Source organism: Electrona antarctica, assembly GCF_951216825.1.
Source record: "Electrona antarctica genome assembly, chromosome: 9".
NCBI classification, from domain to species: domain Eukaryota; kingdom Metazoa; phylum Chordata; class Actinopteri; order Myctophiformes; family Myctophidae; genus Electrona; species Electrona antarctica.
In genome coordinates this window covers 28,076,098-28,098,872 of record NC_136790.1, presented here as the reverse complement: position 1 = coordinate 28,098,872, position 22,775 = coordinate 28,076,098, and the positions used below count along the sequence as shown (strand labels likewise).

Sequence of the window (22,775 nt, the reverse complement as noted above, 5' to 3'; positions counted from 1 at the left end):
AATGGAACTTATCATTTCTAATAATTTAATGTCAAGTATAGAAAGTATTTAAGAGAAGACATCTTAGTACAACACTAGTCCCTAATAATTGTGACACAGAATCATTAATGACACTTGTATGCTATATAATTATTTTTAATTTCTGAAGGTAGTTCAGAAATAAAGCCTAATGCATATCTGATCAGGGACATTTTAAATAAATGTTCAAATATAGGTAATCATCAGAAGTATACTGTAGGTTTCTATTGAAAGTCTTGGGTATACGGTCTCATTTTCTTTTCAGATCTATTCACCTATTTCAGATCTATAACAGGCCATTCTGGAACAATTGGGGCAGAGGTTCATCGTTGGCATCCGGGGAGTGTGTGTGCAAAATTTGACATCGACCGGGTTAACGGTGTCGGAGATTTGCTGTACACAGACGGACGGACACACACACACAACAATACACCATATCAGTGGAGACAACAATACACCATATCAAGCCAATTATCTGGATAAAAACTAAAATGGCCTGGGAAGAGGACATTGGGAAAGGAATACCGGACCAGATATGGGCAGATAGTATAGCACACATTCATACTTCATCAATTTGTATAAGACACAGTCTAACACAGTTTAAAGAGTTCAATGTCTCCACTTTTCTAATGCCAGATACCCAGATTAGCCAAAATTGTATCCAGCAACCAATCCTAACTGTCCCAGATGCTCTCAAAGTCCTGCAAAGTTAGGCCATATGTTTTGGAGTTTCCAAGCCCTAAATTCCTTCTAAAACCAGACAACCCCATTACAGCCATATTTGTAGTGGTAAAGCCAGAGGAAAGAGTATCTGTGCACCAAAAGAAAGCGTTTGCCTTTGCTTCACTTCTGGCTCGCCGTCTCATTTTGGTGAATTGGAAAGCGTTACAACTCCCATCCTTTAAACAATGAATCAATAAAGTGATGACCTCATTGAAGTTAGAAACTTCAACTTACTCTGTAACCGGAGCTCGGGAGAAGTTCGATACAAGTTGGTCCCCCTTCATACGATACATAGAGACCGAGACTATTACCTGAACCAAATGCCATTCTGACAAACAAAAAACATAACATTAAAATATAAAAGCACTAAAATAACTGTACAAAACTGAATATACTGTATATTGTTGTGAAGTGCTTCTCAATAAACAGAAGTTAAAATAATTAAGTCTTGGGTGACAAAAACAAACCTACTTGATGGTGATCTCCATCTCACCACCATAAAGAGTTTCTGTCCCAATGTGACTGGAGCACTGGCCCATTTCTGGATGGAACATGGTCTCCCTTTCAATTAACCCAGATGTGGATATTAATAAGATAAAAGCAGGTCTAGACTGGAAATGGGGCAGTTCGAGAGGGAGTAGAGGGTCCTGATTTCAGAATGGTCACAGAAAAGTGGGACACCTTCGCCCCTCCTCTGATTAGGGAATAAGACTGGTTACTATATAGAAATACCCTCTGGCCCTTTTTAATTGCTCATTCCTCTTCTGGGATTTGGGTGCAATGAAAATCTGAGAATACATTTATGATGAGGACATTATCACAAGAACACACTGATAAGTAGATGGACAGCTATGACAGCTGTTATTTCCATTCTGAATGAAGAGTTAATTTTTCTGAATATAAGGCATTATAAAGACTCTTAAAAGAAAACCTACCCAAGCTATCCATTTCCAAATCCATTAGTTTATCGAGTTGGAAACGGTATTGTGTTCTATATCCAGAATTCTAGATTCATGATTGGCGAGAGACATTGGAAAAGATGACACTTAAATCCATTTAAAGTCTTAAAGACATTCATATTGGACACAGCTAACATATAGTGGAAGCCTTGTTCATCAGATGGCTTGGCCTTGTTCATCAGATGGCTTGGCCTTGTTCATCAGATGGCTAAGGGGAACTGTAGTAGTGTACCTGTTGGGCACAGAAATGACACCAGTAGAGTGCATCTGGGAAAGTACTCCACCAGACCACCAATGTGTGTCAAACAGCCTTCTCTTTACCACAATGGACAATACTAGTACAAAACATACCGCAGACACAAGATAATGTAATAGAGGTCAGGTAACATGTTTTCAAAATTGCAGACTTCATACAAAAAATCTATTGTACATATAATGTGTATATTCACAGTCACAGATCAAATTAAACAAGATCCATAAAGTATGTGATCAGAATCAGATACTGAAAACAGATATGTCCAGTGGAAGAAATCGTGCACAATTCTGAGCACCACAGTTACACGGTTTCCTCTGGAGAGTAGCCGTCCTACTGGCCTGTATGACGGCGTCACGCTGCATGGGCTGTTCCACATGAGGCTGGCCGCTGGAGCCTCCTGCATAGTCAAACGTCAGCTCCTCCTGGGTGTCAATGTCCCGGCTGGCGAACAGTGCCAGTCTGGGCACCGTGGAGTGCACGCGGACTGGCACCATGAACAGGTTGGGAAGGCAGGAATGGTTGAGGAAGCGGCCTGCGTTCCCCACCCTGGACGGGTCCACAAAGGTCTGCGAGACGGGGCCCTGGCCTGCATGCTCTCTCACAGCGATAATGTAGTTGTTATCCTCAGGCCTCTGGGCAAGTTGTCTACGCATAGCCTCCTCAAAGCTGATCACCTCCCCTGCATACTCACACACAAAAGTCCTGCTGGGAATGGGCTCCAGTGTCCGCACGGCCCAGCCACGCTCCTTGGTACGATACACCTCCAACCTTAGTGTAATGCCTTTCTGGACCACCCGGTTAGAGCAGGCCTCACTGCAGGCACAAAGAGTGTTGCATTCGAATACTGGCATGGAGTAGGCAGCATCTTCTGCACTACTCAGGTCACGCAGTGAACAAGAGCTGTTGTATGCCTGTCCATATGTCTGCAGGCAGTGGCAGCTGTCAGTCAAGCAGGAGTGGGTGTGGCAAGAGCATCCAGGAAGGGTTACCTCGCTGGGGTCGATGACACTTCCTGGACCCTGAACATTGTCCGGTGAATACTGGAAAACAATATTGAAATATCAAATAAATGACAATCAAAGCACTGTTGTGATTATGTTATGGGCGGCGGCCCAAATCCTTTTATATTAGGCTAGTACATGACTTACTCTGCACAATTCTTTCCTGCTCAATTTACAGAATGAGATTATGGGCATAATGTATACTATACAGAACTGCTCATAATTATCAGAATGGATAAATGCAGGGGAGAAATGTGTGTGTGATGGGCCGTTTTTTTCTTACCATCTATCTAGTTGTGTATAAGTTGAACCAGTTCGTTTGGTTCATAAAGGTGAGGTACAGTATTTGGCTTCTCTACGTGTTATTACTGTGTCATTATTGCGGTAGTGATGTGCTGCCATCGCGTGGTACAATGTTGTATAAATCGTTGGGGTATTATTATTATTAGTTAATATTAGTTGGGGCAATATTATTCATCTACAGAATACGCTATCATCTAAAAGTTGCTTTTGGCTGTGAAGTTGTTGGGGATTAATTCGTACGAATCAGTTTATAGTATACACATGTCATGACACAATGCATGTTGTGCATGGGCGAATGTGAGCTACTATAAAATAGCAGTATAGCTAACAAAGACTTAGCTCTGGACTGGACCAGAGCTAACACAGACTGTGCTAAATTAGTCTTTATCTTATCTCTAAGATACATTAAATGGTCAATGGACCAAACGACGTATACGATAACATCTGACAAGACTTTAAAAGACACACCAGCTGCGAGCAAGCTGCGGATCCATAGCTGAACTGGCAGGTAGTGATATTCCTTTATTTACCTGGAATACAGGGTACGCTTCTTCGCTGGCATTGGCTTCAATGCAAATTGGTATATTCTCGAGATTGTTACTCAAGTCTATACTTAAACTGTAACTCATGACAAATATGTATTGTTGTTATTCAACACAACATAGCTCAGCCAGAGCCCAGTAGAGCTGCAGAAGTCGACAATCAAAGAACGGCAACTTCCGCTGCCTACATGATACTTTTTCTCCCCCTAGCGTTAATGTGGAATAATTACACCTCTGTGATAGAGGTTATGCGCGTGACATCATCATCATACCTGGCTGGAATGGAAGTTATGCGGGATTTGGGAATGCCTACTGTGGCAAAAAACTACTTTCTCGCCTTGACAGTTGACAGCCCATACATCCAAACAGAAAAGTCCTATTTGATTGCATTAAATGACTTTAAACAACATTAAATTCACTTTGTCACTCACTTTGTCACTCGATTTGCCACTCGATCTACAGTAGGCATATCGCATCGTCGTCCACTCCACAGTCTACACACACTCCAGGCTCCACACAAGATGTCATTGTTTTTTATTAAGATAAATAAAGGAATGTGAAACACTGTGGATGCACGGGTGTTTTCTCAAACAAAAAACATAATGATACTCACTCAAACCCACTTTTAATCTACCACAGAATGTTCTTATTTTCACAGAATTCTTTCTTTCTTTCACAGAATTCTTCCTTTCTTTCTTTCTTTCTTTCTTTCTTTCTTTCTTTCTTTCTTTCTTTCTTTCTTTCTTTCTTTCTTTGCAACAATGGGCAGCAGGTGGCAGCATAAGACTAAAACATGTTTCACTCCTCAACGTTCTCTCAATTAAATCCAATTCAATTCAAAGGGTCTTTTTACATCGCCAAAGCAAATGTGACATCAAAATAATGAATGCACAATTAATGATAATACTAGAATAAATGTGGCATGAAGTCTCAACAGAGATCAATATATTGGCATACAACTCGATGTTTATTTTGATGGCATAATAAAAAAAATCCCTTCTTGCCTTGACTCTCTTGGACCTGAAGAAGTTGAAGTTGCATGCTGAGGTAGGTATTATATACAGTAGGCCCTAGATTACCTATATTTATAATCGTGGGGCTGGATGCTGGGTTTGTTTTGGAATATTTTTCTTGGATATAGATTCACTTGCAGGTCTAGGATAATTTGTGTAGAAGATTAAGGTGCTGTTCTAATCCTCTCCACCCCCCTCTCCTCAAGTTAAAACCACAAAAGAATCCATGCTTGTTTGTTGTGAATATGCATGACAGAGCGACTAGAAATCAAATATGGTTGTGACTGGCGTTTATTTGGTTGTGTGATTGATATGGACAAATGAGACCCTAGCGGACCATGCCTGGGGTGTGGTTGGTCATCAGCTGGCTAAAAGTAACATAGGAGAAGGGATAATTCTTCCCTCCACTACCTGACTGGAAGTCTGGAACTCCTTAACTTTGAAGGGGAATGTCCTGGCAATATCTCGCTTAATGAACAATCAGTGACCCTAGCTGCTACTATCCTGCCAGTAGCATCATCTATCTATCCTGCAGTGACAGGTCTTTGGAAGGCCCCCGCTCCATCTGTTCACTGGATGAAGAGGCCATATAAGTCATTATCCATGGTTCTCTAACTGAAGGGCATGCAGTCTGCTTTATTATCAGTAGCGAACTGCAGTCTCCTCTCTACTATGACATGCATACCGGACTCTGACTATACAGTAAAGTATTGATTTAAGTCTGGGGTTATTCTAGACTGATACTAGCTACATTGGCATTGTTTTCAGTGTATGACAGCTGATCTGTGGAATAAGTAATTTAGTTGGAATGGCAGAAGTCCTGATGTCAGATGTCACTTCCATGAACATAGTGGACATAGTTTAATTTACATCTTGATAGAATCATCTGCCCCCCGCCAGGCACACTGAGCTTTATTCCAATACATTTGTATTGTATTTGTACTGTATTAATTGAGTACAATGGACAACTGTATGTGTATGTGTTTAATTTCACTGAAGAGGGAAGTCTGGAGCTCTCTGATGGAGCTGTTGCCCCTGCGACCCGACTACGGATAAGCAGTTGAAGGTAAGGTAAGGTAATTTTATTTATAAAGCGCCTTTCAAAACAGTTGTTACAAGGTGCTGTACAATAAAATAATAGGAATAAAACAAGAACATCACAATCAGAGATAAACCAGCAATGAAATAAGAAACAGAGAAGCAAAAATGACAAGTCATCTTTTGTCACCGTTTGTTTTACATCACCATTACATCACCTAATCATAGCAACACGAGTTTAATACTTTAATATTAGCGCCCCTCACTTCACATGGGTGTGATTTTTAGAATTCGGAACTCTATCAAAACCCACATCTTCTCTTATGATGGTCTTGGCACAAAATATTTTCAAATGGGGGTCTGTGGCCTAATATGTATCAATCCGTAGTCCGTGACAGAAACCTGTTTGAAAACCACTGAACTGAATAACCTTAAAGTGGACCACTCTTAATGGCAATTGACAGTGTGGCTCTCACAATGTTGTGTGATGAAGCACAGACCTTCCCTTGCTCAGAGTCACTCTTGCTGAGACAGGTTGTTGATGGGCACTGCTGTCAGGGGTCCTTTGGATTTAATGAGAACACACACCAACACAAAGGAGCTGAAGTACAATTGGTTGGAGGGTTAATGAACCAAAGGCATGAAGAACATAGACTCGAGGGAGATTATAAACAACAGACTAGCGTCTCCCTCTGCTACTAGGCTGGCCTCAAATTGCCTGTGAAGCTGCATTCAACTGCTGGGTAAAGTTACACAGTGGTGCGCTGGCTGCACTCTTGTGTAGTTGTTGATACAACAAAGTACATTTCAAAGCTTAATTCACATCTGCTTTTGTCAACGCTGAGTTTCCAATGGGGCTATGCCTGCCTTCATTTAATGTTCTAATGATTTAATCAAACACCTATAGTGCTCACATACACTGAAACTAACCTCAAACCTTACTCCATGCAAAACATATAAAGGTAAAGACAGACAGACAGACAGACAGACAGACAGACAGACAGACAGACAGACAGACAGACAGACAGACAGACAGAAAGAAAGAAAGAAAGAAAGAAAGAAAGAAAGAAAGAAAGAAATGAAGTAATCTTGTTTCATAGCATACAAATATCCCTGTATTTGATTAAGTAAGTACAATGACTCCAGTTTGCATTTAGCACACAACGTCACATCAGGGATCACATGTGACTCTGGGATGACTTCCTCTGCTGCTAGGCAACTGCAAGGACACTGTGCTTCACTCACATGACAACATCTTTCAAAGCAATTGAGGAGAGTCAGAAGTGTTCATCCACCTCCTGAGGGCAGAAACAGATCGTAACCACACCACCCTGAGATTACTGTAAACCAGGGGTGGGGAACTTTGACCATGGCGAGGGCCAAAAATAGCCGATCTACAAGCTCAAAACGCGTTGCAGTGTGACGCGTGTTGAGCTTGTAGATCAGCTATTTTTGCTATTATTTAAATTGAAATCCTGAATAATCTTTTGCTATTTTTCAATTGGAATCCTTTTGTTTTTATTTCAAATGCCTATAATTATAGTTATGTTAACTTTATAAACTAAATACAAATACATTGAACATAAAAACAGACATAATAACATTGTAATACTACTCATTATGCTACTAATTTAGACTGAAGTAATTAAAGCGGGTCATGTTTGCAAAACAATAATATATCAGCATTCTGATATTAACACTTTCACAATAAGTGAAAGTGAGGGCCGCATGTGGCCGCCAGTTGCCCATGTGTGCTGTAAGTGTAAAGCATCACTACTACTATTATGCACTGAGTTCACAAGAGTCAAATATTCTTTTATATATTATATATTAAATTCAAAGGGGCTATATCTTATTAAAAGAATTATGAAACAAAGAGAGTTATTTCCTGATACAAAGCTGCAGTGGATAGGAGTAAATATCTACGGGCAAGGTGGGGTAGGGGGGTTAAAGACTGTGTAAAAGCCCCACTAGCTTCCCCTCCTAGTCCTACTAAGTCATACTTTTTACACCCAACTGGACATTTTGGCCAAAGGGATAGAATAAAGGCCATTGGGTCACCAAAATCAATAGGGTTCACCCTGCAATCTGCATCAATTAGTTTATGAGATATCTTGTGTGCAAAATTGATCTTTTGACCTGAGGGTGGTGCAGGCCATGGGGTCAGTCAAATGGTTAGGGTTCACCCTCCAGCGAGCATCAATGCACTCTGTAAGTTTAATGGCAATGCATATATTAGATTTCGAGACATCTTGTGTGCAATTGGAAATGTTGGCCTAATGCTACAGGAAAGGCATCGACCACAATCAGTAGGGACATGCTTCAGGGACTATAAAAGTGCCTAATAAATTCCATGGAAATCCAGTCAGTACAAGTCGCCAGTAAGGAACCATAACTCTGCTCTTGTTCAGAGTGACGAGTGACGAAAATGGAGCCCTAAGGGCTCCGTTTTCGTCACCGCTAAACCCCTTATCCCTAAACTTCTTTGCCTTTTTTACTATTTTGAAAAACATTTTTGAATAGTTCAACTAACCAATCTACATTGACACGTTGTGAGCTTGTAGACTGGCCATTTTAACTATTCAAAAATGTTTAGCAAAATAGTAAAAAAAGGCAAAGAAGTTTAGGGATAAGGGTTTTAGCGGTGACGAAAATGGAGCCCTAATTCTTTGTCAGGCATTCCCAAATATGGAGTCTATGCAGACGTCAGAATGATGTCAGAACAGGCCAGCTCCATATATGGACACTGGGCAGGGGCCCTGTCCAGAGCCCGGGCAGAGGCCTTTTTGGAGCGGTTCTGGACAACCGTGGGTCCGACCGACTCGACAGTCTTTCTTTTTTTAGTTTTCTATTTATAGTTAGATGAAATTCCATTATTTCTTTGTTTATTTATTTTATAGGAAAGTAGAATTATATCAAATTGTCAACTGAATATGAACAACCAAGTAAGCTGTCTAATAATGGATGACAAAGATGACAACTAGTATCACTCTCCAGGAAAGAACTCACACTGACAAAAATGTTAAAACAATGACTCAATTGTCATTGGAAAGAATTAAAACAGGAATACTATGTTTTATTTTCTATTATTTTACTGAGAATCACTGATCAGCTTAGCCAGGCATGGCCCCGTATAAAGCTCCCTTCTCCCAAGAGGCTCCACAGAGGCACTCGTCGGGTCCAATCGATTCATTTTGTCTGCTTCCACTTACCCCGGCCATGGGTCAGAGTCAATGTTCAGAATCTATCTTTGAGATAGGGTAATAGTCACCTCTGGCTGTTTCTTTTCAGCAAAGTCTACCATGTTGCAAAGAGACAAAATAGTTTATTAACTTAAAAAAAAAAGAAAAGATGCTTTGCTTTACAAATTCAAGATGGGAAGGAGAACAGTAGCCTACAGCTGCATGTTTTACAAAATTATCTAAATCTCTATCTCTGGCCATTCACAAATGATCCTCTGTTCTAAAAACCCTGACATCTTGTTTCCATTCCAACACACAGTATACTGTTGCAGTTGACTAAATCAATAGTTGATGATGACATACGTATTATAAGAGGCAGAAATGTCCAGACTTGATAACAGACTTCTATATCTCTTTGTGGACTATACACCAATATTGTGGTGATATTAAGGGAAGACATGCATGCTTGTTGCTCAATGACATTGTCCCACTATTTCTTGATGATCAAACAATCACCATGCTTCCATATTTCTCTGAACAGCCCTGTGGCCCTCAGGAACCACATAGGCATGAAATGGCCTGTCGGTGAGAAATCAATTTACACCAATCACTGAGGAGAATGATTAAAGCAGACAGCATTTCATCAGCATGTCATCACCTCTTTTGGAACGCTTCCTTTTCACAGTTATGAAAAGAAAGCCACACGTAAGTCACGCTGTTATTAGACCCTGTCATGTTGTGTATTGCTTAACAGAGCACTTAACCCATTTTCAACCTTATCTTCATACAGTAATTGGTCCTCGTTATACTGGTAATACTCATCATAAGATGGTACCATTTCTGTGAACGGAAAGTACAGCCTTTGTCTTCCTGGAAAGTTATCCCAGAGAAACAGCCATTGTTCTTGTATTAAAAAAGAAGGGAAAAAAAGTTTATATAAATATAAATCCTGCCCATCTCTGAAACAGCGAGTAGACATCATCAGACATCTTATAATAAGCATTAATGAGGACCAATTTTAAGAACATATGGTTTTAAGGAATGAGGAGAGACCCGCACACCGCCACTCCTCCTTACTTAAAACGTTTGCTGTTCTGCCAGGACCTATACGCACCTGCTATAAAATTAAACCGGGTGCGGCGGAAGTCATCTCTCGAATAAGAACATAAGGTTGAAAATGCATCCAACTGCATCCGATTGGGCCCTTGCAGTCATGTGTCATTCTGGTTAGATCAGTTGTGTTGCTTAGTTCAGTTTTTGTTTAGTTATTTAAGTTTATTTCATTTTAGTTTTGGGCCCACATTTTTGTTATTCGTTAAAACATTTATTTGAAACAAAAAGATAACAAAATAACAAAAAAGGAACATTATTTTAAACCAGCACAAAGTCTCCCTGTGTCTATCCTTCCGACCAACTCAGTTCCTAACAACTGCCTAATATTTCAGAATTGGGTTTAAGAAATACAAAAGACACCCATTTGGATCTGTCAACAACAGATAGTTGACCTTTTCTGCCATGTTTATATCGTCGCTGTCAGGAAGTAATTTAGAACCTTTTGCATAGATGCATATACACAGTTTTACAAACACAGGATATGATGTTATTATCCAAAGTGCCTTGGACTCTGCATGGCAGGGGCGTCCTCCTCCCTGAGCCAAGCTTGCGCCTAATATGGTATGGTTGTCCCACAATCCCAAGGCCTTGACACACCGATTGGGAACCACTGCTGTTCAGGACAGCTAGCACATAACAAAGATGCAGATGACCTCTGAAGCAATCAATACAGCTGTGGTTTTGTATTGTTTTGAAAATGACTCCACTCAGATGATTAAGAGTGAGGTCAGTCCTGTCCGTAACCCCACTGCTCCCATAAGAATTGCATTTTAGGTTTGTAGGTTGGTTTGTTGTTGAAGCACTGTCTATGCCTAGACAGTAAAGATGGATTGACTGCGTGTGTGTGTGTGTGTGTGTGTGCGTGCGTGCGTGCGTGCGTGCGTGCGTGCGTGCGTGCGTGCGTGTGTGTGTGTGTGTGCGTGTGTGCGTGTGTGTCCTTATTGAGAGGGGATCCAATCCTGACGAGGATAGTTGCGCCTCATGCTCCCGATATAATACTGACAAAGCCAAGCCTACAGGGATTTATGGTAAAAGATGAAAATGAAAATCAGTCCTCCGTGTTAGAAGTTAGAGTTAACACACATATAATGTACACGCACATGCACACACACACACACACACACACACACACACACACACACACACACACACACACACACACACACACACACACACACACACACACACACACACACACACACACACACACACACACACAGGCTGCAGGAAAAAAGAAAAGCATTTTTAATTGGGCCCTGGGAGAAAACACACGGACAACAATCCATCCAACAAAATTATGCATTTAACAGATGATTAACAACGCTGAAAGAAATTAAATTGCCTCACTCTCACTTTCCTTTATTTTTCCATTGTGATTTCAGCTTCAGTGAAAGCCCTGTTGTTTACAGAGGCAATCTCATCTCAACTGAGTTCTCCGAGCAAAAATGAAATATAGAAAACAAACACCTCATCTCCCCTTCTACAAATAGCTAATAGGCTACACTGACAGTATTCTATAACACAGTTTATGGCAAGGTGTTTATATATTCTATAACAAGGTTGAGGTTTTTATATTCTATAACAAATACCTTGTAAAGGTATGCAATGGAGATCCTGTCTTGTCAGACTGGTGCATGCAGGTCAGACGTTGCTCCAACTCATCACTTGAAAAGCTATGAACTACAAGAGCATTAACTTTGCTTATTTTAGTTATGCATTTTTGTTTCACTTTACATGATACTATAGGCTGTAAATTCAAAAACATACCTCACAACACCACATCAACTATGTGGCAAATAAATGTTGTGGCATACTATGAATCCAATTCTATTTTAAATTACATTCTATTTTAAATTACATGACAATTATTTTATTTACGATAAAAATGTGCTGCAATTAATGTCTAAATCTCCCAAAAGCACAAGAAAGAGAGGGAATCAATGTTGCCATGGCCACCACACCCAATAGTAACACCCCCCTAGCAGTGACAGGCAAACAGGAGGGATTGATTTGTTGATTGGATACTTTCTTAGTCCGAAAATGTGAACAGCACAGAGTTAAAGTAAGACATTAGGCTAAAAGGATAACGCAAAAATGTCCTTAATACATGTCATCAACAAAATACAAACTATGTACAAAGGAGAAAAATCTACCTCCACTTGTTGTCTCCGATAGATATTTCTTCAGGACAGTTTTGATTTCAGCAGTTTTACTGCTATGATTGTTTCATGTAATATATTAATTACACCATTAGTATATTCAGGAGAGGACACAGTTTTCTCCCCTCTACACCAATCTCTTTAACTAAAATCGTGATCTACAAGCTCACAACACATTGTTGTTACATGTACTGTATGTTGTGAGCTTGACTTGTAGATCTTCTATTTTCAGTGAACGCTCTTAATAAACATGGCAAATCACATCTCTACTCAATATTGAATCGGAGTAATGCAGAGTGGCTTTTTCAGTTTCTCCTCCGCTGAATGTAAATTATAATAGAAATCATGATTTATTTGCCAGATATGCGCATGATTCAGATGTGAATGAGCAATTTGCTCTTTCACTCACCATATTTTTCCAAGGTCAATTTGTTTTGGCATTGTGTGAAACCATGTTGTTTCAGAGAAATTGCAGCCTTTATACGAGCGGACAGTTTTATAGTTGATTTTATGACTGCATCGTGAAAACGAATAATGCCTGTGAACCTAATGAAATGTGTTTCATAAAACCAGGGCTTGTGTCAGTCACATATTGTTGAATTAGCATATGCTTTTGTCCTGGATGGCAGGCAAGGAAGCCACTCTTTCCCCCTCTACTGTGACTTTCTCAACCTCAAGAATAGTTACCCATATTGGACAAATATGCTCTTTTTTATTACCCTCTTCACTCTTGTGAAGTATTGACTACAGAAACACACCTAACATTATATATTATATTACATATGCATTGTAGTATTTTATAGATTGTGCCAATATTGTTCAATTGATCACTGCAATGGAAATCCTCTATATGTTTTCTTTACATTTTAAAGTGAATACTCCCAGACTTCCAGTACAACACACAGACAGAGAGCGACTACATCACAGTCAATTTCATATAGCAGGCTGATGTTTTATAGTTTAAAGACTTTAAACTATAAAACTTTAGTTTGGGTGTAAATGCAGGTGACAGGAGGACTTTATCTATTTTACAACTGATCAGATCAGAGTACATTGCACATACAGTAAGACAGTTTTTGCCATTTCTGTGGGTCATTCTCATTTCTTCAGAAAGCGAGATCTTTGGCTTTTAGTGAATGCTAAATGAAGAATGTCAGGACCTGACCCAGTCTCGTCTTCTGTGCTCGGACTGGGCAAAAAAAGGGGAAAAAAAGATTTTTGATTAATTTCTCTCAGCAAGCACTGTGGGTCTGTTGGAGGGGAGATGAAAGCTGTAAAGATGGAGACAGAAGGTCACCCTGGGCAATGATCGAGTCGCTGGGTACTCAGCAACCTAGCAGAGCAGTGAGGTAAGGCCCGACACAAACAGCTTATTCCCAGCCATCAACATCCACTAGCCCAGGAGAATGGAACTCGTCTGGGCTGTATGATATGGAGACCCCAAATCTACATATTTCGACACTCAGTGGAACAGTTATAATTAGTCTTTTTGTGGTTTAAGCACAAGGGACTATTTTATCTGATCTTTTTTTAATGTGCTCCTGACTCCTGAGATCTTATCTCATGTGTATTCTACAATGTTTTTAAGGCTGGCCTATTTCTGTCAGCTGTGAGTATTGGGAATTGCACAACGAGGGTTTAAGCAGAAATTAAAATGCTTGTTTGAAACACGGGTTGTCGTACCAGTCCACACACATAAGCAAAATTAAGTTTGGCTTCCAGCCCAGTAGCCCTCCCCACGCTCTTATCATCATACATCATCATACATCACATTCCGTGCTCAAATCAACACAAAAGTTATTCCGGCCAACGTCTTCACTTTTCTGTCCTCACTTTTATCTTCAATATGTACTTTGTGCAGCCAATCAAATCATCGCTATGGGGTGATCAGCCAATCACAAGCCATTGGCTGAGTTTGGCATAGGAGGTGCTAGCGCCCCTCAAAAATAATCAATTAATGTGGTTCCACAGCGTGGATCACAGTCATGAGTCATCATGTGGCCAGCCTGTGATGTCAGTCTTCTATGTATCTATGACATATGATGCCACATTTGGGATTATAAAATTAAAAGTAAATATTTCATAAAGTATCAAACATTTGTGAAAATGATGACAACTTGACAAATGATGATGGCTGGCTTCTGCAAAATAATAATAATAATCTCAACTTTAACTCATGACTCCATCTGGCGGAGTCAGGTTAATAACTACCTACCCATGTGTTTCTTTTCCCTTTTTGGAGCTATGTGTGTGGGTGCCTGGCTGGGTGGCTGGGTGGGTGTGTCTGAGCACGAAAACAGCATGGTTGTTTTTCACCACCTGTGCGCAACCTAACACACACACAAACACACACACGCACATATTAACTGTATATATGGTGATTTCGCCGGTATCGGGCCGGCACCCTGGGTCCTGTAGGTCTGGAACTTCCGCCCCCCCCCCCCCCCCCCCAAACGGAGTTGCACCACTCACTTCACACGGGTGTGATTTTTACCTCCTTTATGATGAATTCCTTCTGTTCTTTGGCTATATAGAAGTGTCTATTTGTATATATCTAAATGTTTTGATGAATTGAACAAAGTGGACCCTCTTGTAAACAAGTGTATTGCTTTATTGGGTCGTCCACTCACAGTTAACAGTCTTTGTATTGAGCTGTGCTTGAAATGTACTGTAATTCTGCAAACTGTTAATAAATATTTCAATCAATCAATCAATAGTACAGTTCACCCAAGGCATAGAAGTAGTACACAGAGGCATGACGTCTAGTATGAGACATTTAGCAACGCTATCGCTATAAAATCTTAAATGCTGAGACAAAGCCTTTTATTCCCTCCACACACCTTTGTAAGAGGACATGATGTTTTTGTGGTTTCCCACCTGCAGGGTGTTGACCTTGTCAGTGGTATTTCAGGCTCTGCGCCTGGGGGGATTTTTCCCCCCTCACTGCCAGCTTCTGCAGGTGGAAGTATAGGGAGGGGTTGTCATGGAAACAGTCAGATCACTGAGACGGGACACAGCGGCGACTCATGCACACGTTTTGAAAAGCTTTCATTGATAGCCAGTGGTGGAAAGTAACTAAGTACATTTACTCAAGCACTGTGATTATGTCAACACTTTGAGGCACTTTTTACTTTACTTGAGTATTTAGCATTTTCAATACTTTTATACACTACATCTCTTTGTCTGTCACTGTCACATATTTTTTGAAAACTTGCTAGTTACTTTGGAGATTTAGATTCTTATTACAAAACATTCATTAGCCTCTTAAACCCCCATATACTTTGGCTATTCGAAAATAGTAGTTAAAAGATAATAATACATTTAGAAATATTTTGAATAATTAAACATGTAAAGAGCCATTCAACATACATTGGTACTTTAAGTACATTTTCATACCAATATTTTTTTAATGTAGGCCTTTGACTACCTGTCCTGTAGCTTGTTAATAAAGTATTTCTATATTGTGGTATTGCTACTTAAGTAATACATCTGAGTACTTTTTCCACCACTAGATCTGTGCCATTCAGCACATTTCTAATGAGTTTCTAGGCTGCCTATGGACACCGTATGAAGGAGTACTGTCCATGCTGCCTTTCAGGTAAAGCAAGACAGCTTGTTCAAATGAGCAATATCAATGTTCAGTTCATCAATCTATTGCTGTTTTTTGCCCTGTAATTCTGTCTATCATGCTCAGTGTCAGACACAGTTCTCCCCAAAGGGTCTGTGGCATTCATTGACATTTATCTTTCAGTGCCTCCTGACTCACAAGGCATGCCAGAACACTGAAAGAATTTCACCGTGTCCTATTGTGCAACCACTTAAGTATTTGTTTGCCTTTTTAGCCAGAAGCAGTGAGTGCATAATCCAGCAACGGCATGAGCCGGGGGAGGAGGACCGGCAGCTGCCGGAGTAGGTGGATGGATTATGACAGCTCTGTGCCTCCGTTCGGCAGCCGCACTCCAGCCGCCGCAACTGCCGGTACACTGCCGGTAACAGCCGCGGCGCTGTCGGGGGGAGAGGCGCATGTGCCGGGGGATTATGTCACTCCACTGCCGCTCCATCTCGTGGCCGCCGCTTCACGCAGCAACTGCTGGTAGAAGGGGCGGCAGCTGCCGGGGAAACTGGGGGGACTGCCGCTTGCTTCCGCAATGTTTGGTCTAACATGCGTTGCGTTGTGCTTGCGGTTATGGTTAGGGTAAGGGTTTGGGGTAGAGTGTCGGACTGATGCCGGCGAGAAATACTGGTGCCTGCCGCGTGTGTTCCACGGCTGATGCCATGCGTGGCGTCGTGCTTGCAGTTATGGTTAGGGTAAGGGTTTGAGGTAGAGTGTCGGACTGATGCCGCCGAGAAACACTACCAGGTGTTCCACGGCAGATGCGGAGAATGCACTCGCTCTCTCTATTTTTAGCAGTGTAAATACAATAAAATGTAGTCTACTTGATTAAAAAGGTTGGCAGATATGGAGTTACATTTGAAAGTATTAACATTTTTGATTTGGAAAGAAAGTAGGCTATAACCTGTTTTCAAACCTCCAATAACAGAGGTATGACAGTAGTAATATCACACCACTGTCAACAACCATCATTACAAATTGATATGACAGAAACTATGCTGTTTCCGTCGTATAATAACTCCTACGGGGCCAGTACAAAAAGCAGCTCCAGTAATCTACAAAAGCAAAGATAAAGAATGAGTAAAGCCTCAGTTGCAGCAAGAACAGGGACATCCAGAGAGCATGGTGGAGAACAGGAGAATGAGGTTGTTGTCAGGGGAACGTAAAGGGAGATTGTTTGATTGCACCATAATGCCCAGAGCTGTCAGTCAACATCAGAGACAAGAAGAGCCCCAGCGGAGATCCATGCTCCTATAGCGAACCAGCGCGATTTCCATTTGCATCGAGGTGAAGTTTCCGGGTCTCCACAGAAAAGCTGATGACTGATTGGGAAGTCATCAGAATTCAGTCCTCAGATTAAGCAGCTGCATCGTTGGTTTTTAGCAGAAGAGACATACAAAACAGTTGTTTCTTATGATCTAAACAACTAATAACATTACATTAGATGAAAAGAAATCAAGAACCCACAGTCTCAGCTAAGCTTCCATTGTATGGTGCAGAGATTATGCAACTGTTAGCATCTGGCTGATGACAAACTGGATTTACATTACAGTCAAATAATGCTATAGTCTGCGCTTGTTAAGTGCCCATTATCAATAATCACCACCTTCTTTGATCTTCCACAAGGCAGAATTATGAGGCATACGGTACATTTGTAGTATATGTCTTGCTTCTCTTCCTTCCTAATGATTTGTGATGGGAGCAGGTGGCATAACAAGTGACAAAATTATGATAAAAAAGAAGCAAAATGTGCACAATAAACCAAATGATTTAACATGTTTGGCATGCAGCAGTGTCATTTCTATGACATGGAATGATCTAAAGCGCAATTTATATTTTGTTACATTTTCAGCTGAATTGTTCCTATTTCAAAGGACATGGAATTATGCTATGATACAGTAATTGCTTTTTGCAGAATCCCACAGTGTATCTCTCCTTCACTCTCTTTATTCACTCAATAAACACTATTATCCACTCATCTACATAATGACAAAGAATGTAATCTCATTCTTTACAATAATGTTCTTTGAGAGACATTGGTGTACTGTAAACCTCATCTTCCTTGTACAATGTACATTGTTCATTTAGGCTATGTATTATAGTATAGCCTATACAGTATATCACAAATGTGTCCACTTTGAGGGCGGAAACCTTCATTAAATGGATGGAAACACTTTAAAATGACAAATGACACTGCTATTGTGGTATTTAAAATATGAGGACATTTTTATTTGACTTTCTCCTCAATAAACAACATGTTTGAGTGTGTAAACCACAACAAAACCAGTGATTGTTGAAAGTCTAGCAAAATAAAAGGAATATTTTGAAAAATATTACAAAGCTTTACATCTACTTATCTAGGTATTAACATTCATTTTTCTATTGCTGGTTTACAGTAGTTGCTCTGCAAACTTAAAATTCTAAATCAAACTTACTGCTTGTTAATGTCCAAAAGGTAAATTAATTCATAGCTGATACAACATTACAGAAATAATCGCTAACATCAATAGACAGCATGTCAAGTCTAAAAGTATGTGTCAGCTTATATCTGAATTGAAAGACAATTTTGTATATTATATATATACACATATATTTCAGTGCACAACAGTCAACAGTAAAACTGTTTTACAAGAGAAAGAAACTTTGTCGTCTCTAATGATTCTGCCAGAGATACAAGCCAAAATGGAACCGATTTCAGCTTCTCCATTTCTGACCCACCCATACCGAATCCAGGACAATACCATGCTGTGTGAAGCAAAACATGTATTGAAAATAAAGCACAGTGACTATCACGTCTAGGAAGATAAACAAAGCTGCCATATAGAGTGTCAAAAGGGGGCAAGGGGGAAAAGTCATATGTACTACATGAACTCAAGCGTCCCCATTCAGGGGTGAAAATAGCAGTTCTACAAGCTCACAACGTGCTGCGTAGTGAGCATGTAGATCGGCTATTTTTGGTGAAGAGATTTGGTGTAAAAAGTAGTATAGGCCCTGGGGGGACCCAGGTCAAGTAAGGTCTGGAATGGGGAAGCCATTAGATTCAATTAATTTCAGTACAGTATGAAAATGAACTTGGAGATATATAATCCACACTACAAATTGTGTCTGCATTGCATTTGTCACAGTTACTTAATTAATCATTGCTTTAATGCATTTAAATGTAATCTTTTACATTTAATATCATTTAAAAGCAGACAAAGTCTAGACAAAAACAGACCTTAAAGAAAAGTCAGATTTACAGATTAAATTCAAATGTCTGCGACTTCTTGGCAACCGAACTATCAACCAGAAGCAGATCATTTTAAAGTGGAATTGTCAAAAACAACAACAAATGTTTTTTGTTTTTAGTCTAACAAATTGTGGTATGCTTTGGAAAATAGGTAGGCAGTAATGTAAAGTATATCATGAGTCATAGTCTAGGGGAAAGACTCGCCAGACCATCAGTATGGTCCTTTAACCCTAAATCTCAAAATGTCTTTGTCCCTTTCCTCTTAACTGAACAAATCTGAAGGAACGGAAGAAAATTCGAAAAAAGAAAAATAACTTTGTTTCTATTTTACACAAAAAATTTTGCTCCTGAAAGAAAAGTGTCTGTGGGGTTCTCATACAGTAGGTAGGTTAGTACTGTACGTAGCTCTCACCACATATAATAGCTACGTGTAGTGTCCACCTGGCTAGTTGGTTTGTTCTCTGAGGAGCCCTCTTTGTCCTTCTCACTGTCCGTCTCCCACAGGTTGATAAGAGGTGGGTACAACTCATTTAGGGGGATAGATGAGGTTTTCTGCATGTACTTTTTCAGAGAATGATGATAGTTTTTCCTCTTCCATCTCTTTGCGATGTACACACCCAAAGAAGCCAGGCTGATGATTGCAAAAATTGTTCCCATGACAGCCGCGAGAGCAGTGTTAGTTCCTTGGTCGGATATTTCCACGGCAAAGGTTGCTTGCTTTGTTGTGACATTAGCGCAAGACTTCTGTGTTTGTTGGTGGCTGTTGGAGACAGTGAGGCAGACCTCATATTCAGTCGCCGGCTGCAAGTGTGTAAGATTATACTCGTGGACATCCACAGGTACTCTGGCAGTGTAAGTGATATGCGGGTTGTCTATTTTCATGGTGGCGGATGACCACTTGAGGTTGGAGGTCATGACATTGGATTTGACTTTCCAGGACACCAGGATGGAGTGGGACTGTGTCTGTTTGACATAGATCTTCATGAGCTGAGTGCTGTCTAACAGTGTCCCATTGACCCTGATGGCTGTGACTCTGGTGTCAGCTCCCTCGTCATTCTGGGCCACACAGGTGTATCTGCCAGAGTCTTCAACCTGGATGTGAGAGATCCTCAAAGTCCCTTCGCTGTTGAGGTGGTACCTGTCAGACAGGGTGTCCATCATCACTTTATTCCCCATAGGCGTGACCCAGTAAATCTCTGGCTCAGGCTGGGACATGGCTCTGCAGTCCAAGTCCACAGACATGCCAATGTCCACACTGAGGTGGCTGGGGAAGGTATCATGGGAGATCATGGGTAGACATTGGTCTATTGAGTCTTTCTGCATTACCTCCCTCACATGCTGACCTCTGACCTCTGACGGCATGGCACAGTACATGGACAGTGGTTCCATAAAGCGAATGCTAGTTTTATTTGAGTTCATCCATTGGATGACACAGTCACAGCGGAGGGGGTTGCTGTGGATGCTGATCTCCCGCAGGTTGGGCAGAGTTTCCACTGTGGACTGATACAGGGCATTTAGGGCATTATTGTTCAACATGAGGCTCTCCAGGGCAGGGACATCGCGGAAGGCCAGCCGGTTGACGTAGGAGAATTTGGGGTTGTTGGTAGCCTCAAGTTTAGTGAGCTCAGGAAGGTTGTCCAAAGCATAACGGTCAATAGATACCAATTCCCCCATGTTGTTTATACCCAGCTCTTTCAGCCTCAGCATGTTCTTGAAATCTCCCTCCTGGAGTTTGTGCACAGGATTTTTGTTCAAATCCAAGAACTTTAGATTAGGTAGTTTCTGCAGGGCTTTCTGAGGAACCCTGACCAGCTTGTTGTCATAAAAAGAGAGGCTTTCAAGATTGTCAAGTCCAACAAAGGCATTTCCAGGGACATCTGTTAAATCCATTCCTGCCAGGACCAAACTTCTCAGGTTACCTAGCGGCCTGAAGTTAAAATCCATAATGCCATTGACCGGGTTCTCCCCAATCATGAGGATCTCTAGGTTTGGCGTGGAGTCAAACCAGCGGCTATCGATGGCCTTGAGCTTGTTGGAGTTGAGGTGTAGCCTGAGGAGATTGTGGAGCCCGGAAAAGGCATTGGCAGAGATGAGATTAATCTGATTATGGTTGATGTAGAGCTCCTGCAAGTTACTGAGGTCCTGTAGACAATAGTCTGGCATTTCTGTGATCTGGTTCTCCTCTAGGTGGAGGGTGGTGAGTTGTGACATGTTAACCAGGCCAACATCACGAATGTTGCTGAAGTTGTTCTGGGACAGGTCCAGCTCAGTCAGGTTAAATAATTGCTCAAGTTCCTCGCTCGTCCTTGCAATGTAGTTACTCTGGAGGAGAAGAACCTGTGTCTCACTGGAAAGGTTCACCGGGATGCGTGTTAGGCGCAGGTCATTGCAGTCCACAGTAATGGCTTCTCTGTAAGTGGACTGGGGGGTAAACCAGGGCCGGATCTCACATACACATAGCTGGGGACACTCATTACTCTGGACGGAGGACAGTCCAACAGATACCATTATGAGGCCAGCGAACAGCTGGCCAAAAAGACAGTAGTCTAACCTCCATTTAGCCATGCTGTCTGTCTGTCTGTGTTCAGTTCCACAAACCACCAAGAGGTGGAACAGCTGGACAGGCAAAAAACCTTGGAGGATAGTGTGCTACAGTCATTAACCAGAATTCCCACAAAAACGTTCTTTCAGCCCAGTGTAATGAACTAGAGTGGTGTCCCAGTGTTGAGTGTCCTTATGGTAGGAACTTGCAGCAGCAGGGTGAGTCTAGAAAGGAAAGAAAGACAAAAAATGTCAGAAATACATACTAAATCAAAACACTATCTACCCCACATTGACAATAACAAGAAGGTACTGTACAAAAGGTCTAGTAGTAACAATCATTGCTGCAAATGTGTGTTTAATGTGGTGCAATTACCTACACATGCACAAGAGTGTAGGCTAGATGAAGAACAAACATTTCTCACAATATTCCTACATGCAGTATCAGATTTGAGAAAATACTAGAGCAGCTTCAGATCAGATTATACTGCATGAAAATTGAAAGAAAAATAATAAAGGTCTTAACTATTTTGATCCTATATGGAGGCATTTCACCAAACAGCATGCTTATTAGTTCTCGATCATTAGTGTACCCTCATTAAATAGTAATACCAAAATATTAGTATTCACTATACCTCAAAGAAAGCAAGAACAAACATACAGCTATATATAGTACTATCCTTATTATTCTGAGTTTGTGAGTAAACAAAACAAGAATTGACATTGACAAAGTCAAGTAGAATTGACATTCTACTTGACTTTTTAAAAAAAAGGAAAAATCTTATTCATACATTGCAACTGATTGCTGCAGTGATTTATTTGAGGCTGCTAAAGTACCACAGACCAGACCTGTATCTAGCCTGATCGCCTGCTTCAGTGAAGGGGAGGGACTGAGTGGTGCATTGGGCATCTGCTAGCCCAGATGGCATTAACACTAAAGCCAATGACTTGGACGATCAAGCATTAATTCTGGCTAACAATAAGGCAACCTTCATCAATATTGTTGCTGCATTCCAAACAAAACCATACAGTATACTGTATGACTACATAATGGAACATACTTTCACATTCATATTGATACAGAA

At 40.8% G+C, this 22,775-nt stretch overlaps 2 protein-coding genes across 3 annotated transcripts; both read right to left on the bottom strand.

Moving 5' to 3' along the window:
* Positions 1–121: 121 nt before the first annotated feature.
* setmar (SET domain and mariner transposase fusion gene) lies at positions 122–3,986 on the bottom strand. 2 transcript variants are annotated; one of them, XR_013790862.1, is made up of 3 exons: positions 3,791–3,986; positions 976–2,996; positions 122–411 (listed from the first exon to the last, which is right to left on the bottom strand). XR_013790862.1 is itself a non-coding variant. In XM_079511030.1 (2 exons), exons 1-2 carry the CDS (start codon positions 3,887–3,889, stop codon positions 2,196–2,198), a joined length of 900 nt encoding a protein of 299 aa, XP_079367156.1. In that variant the 5' UTR covers positions 3,890–3,986; the 3' UTR covers positions 122–2,195. The 2 variants fall into 2 exon arrangements, 1 of the variants encoding a protein (XP_079367156.1); XM_079511030.1 differs by having other exon boundaries at positions 122–2,996.
* A 15,571-nt stretch (positions 3,987–19,557) lies between these two features.
* On the bottom strand, positions 19,558–21,714 carry lrrn1 (leucine rich repeat neuronal 1; the record flags this gene model as incomplete). Its single annotated transcript, XM_079510996.1, has 1 exon — positions 19,558–21,714. One exon carries the CDS (start codon positions 21,712–21,714, stop codon positions 19,558–19,560), a length of 2,157 nt encoding a protein of 718 aa, XP_079367122.1.
* Between the last annotated feature and the right edge of the window lie 1,061 nt (positions 21,715–22,775).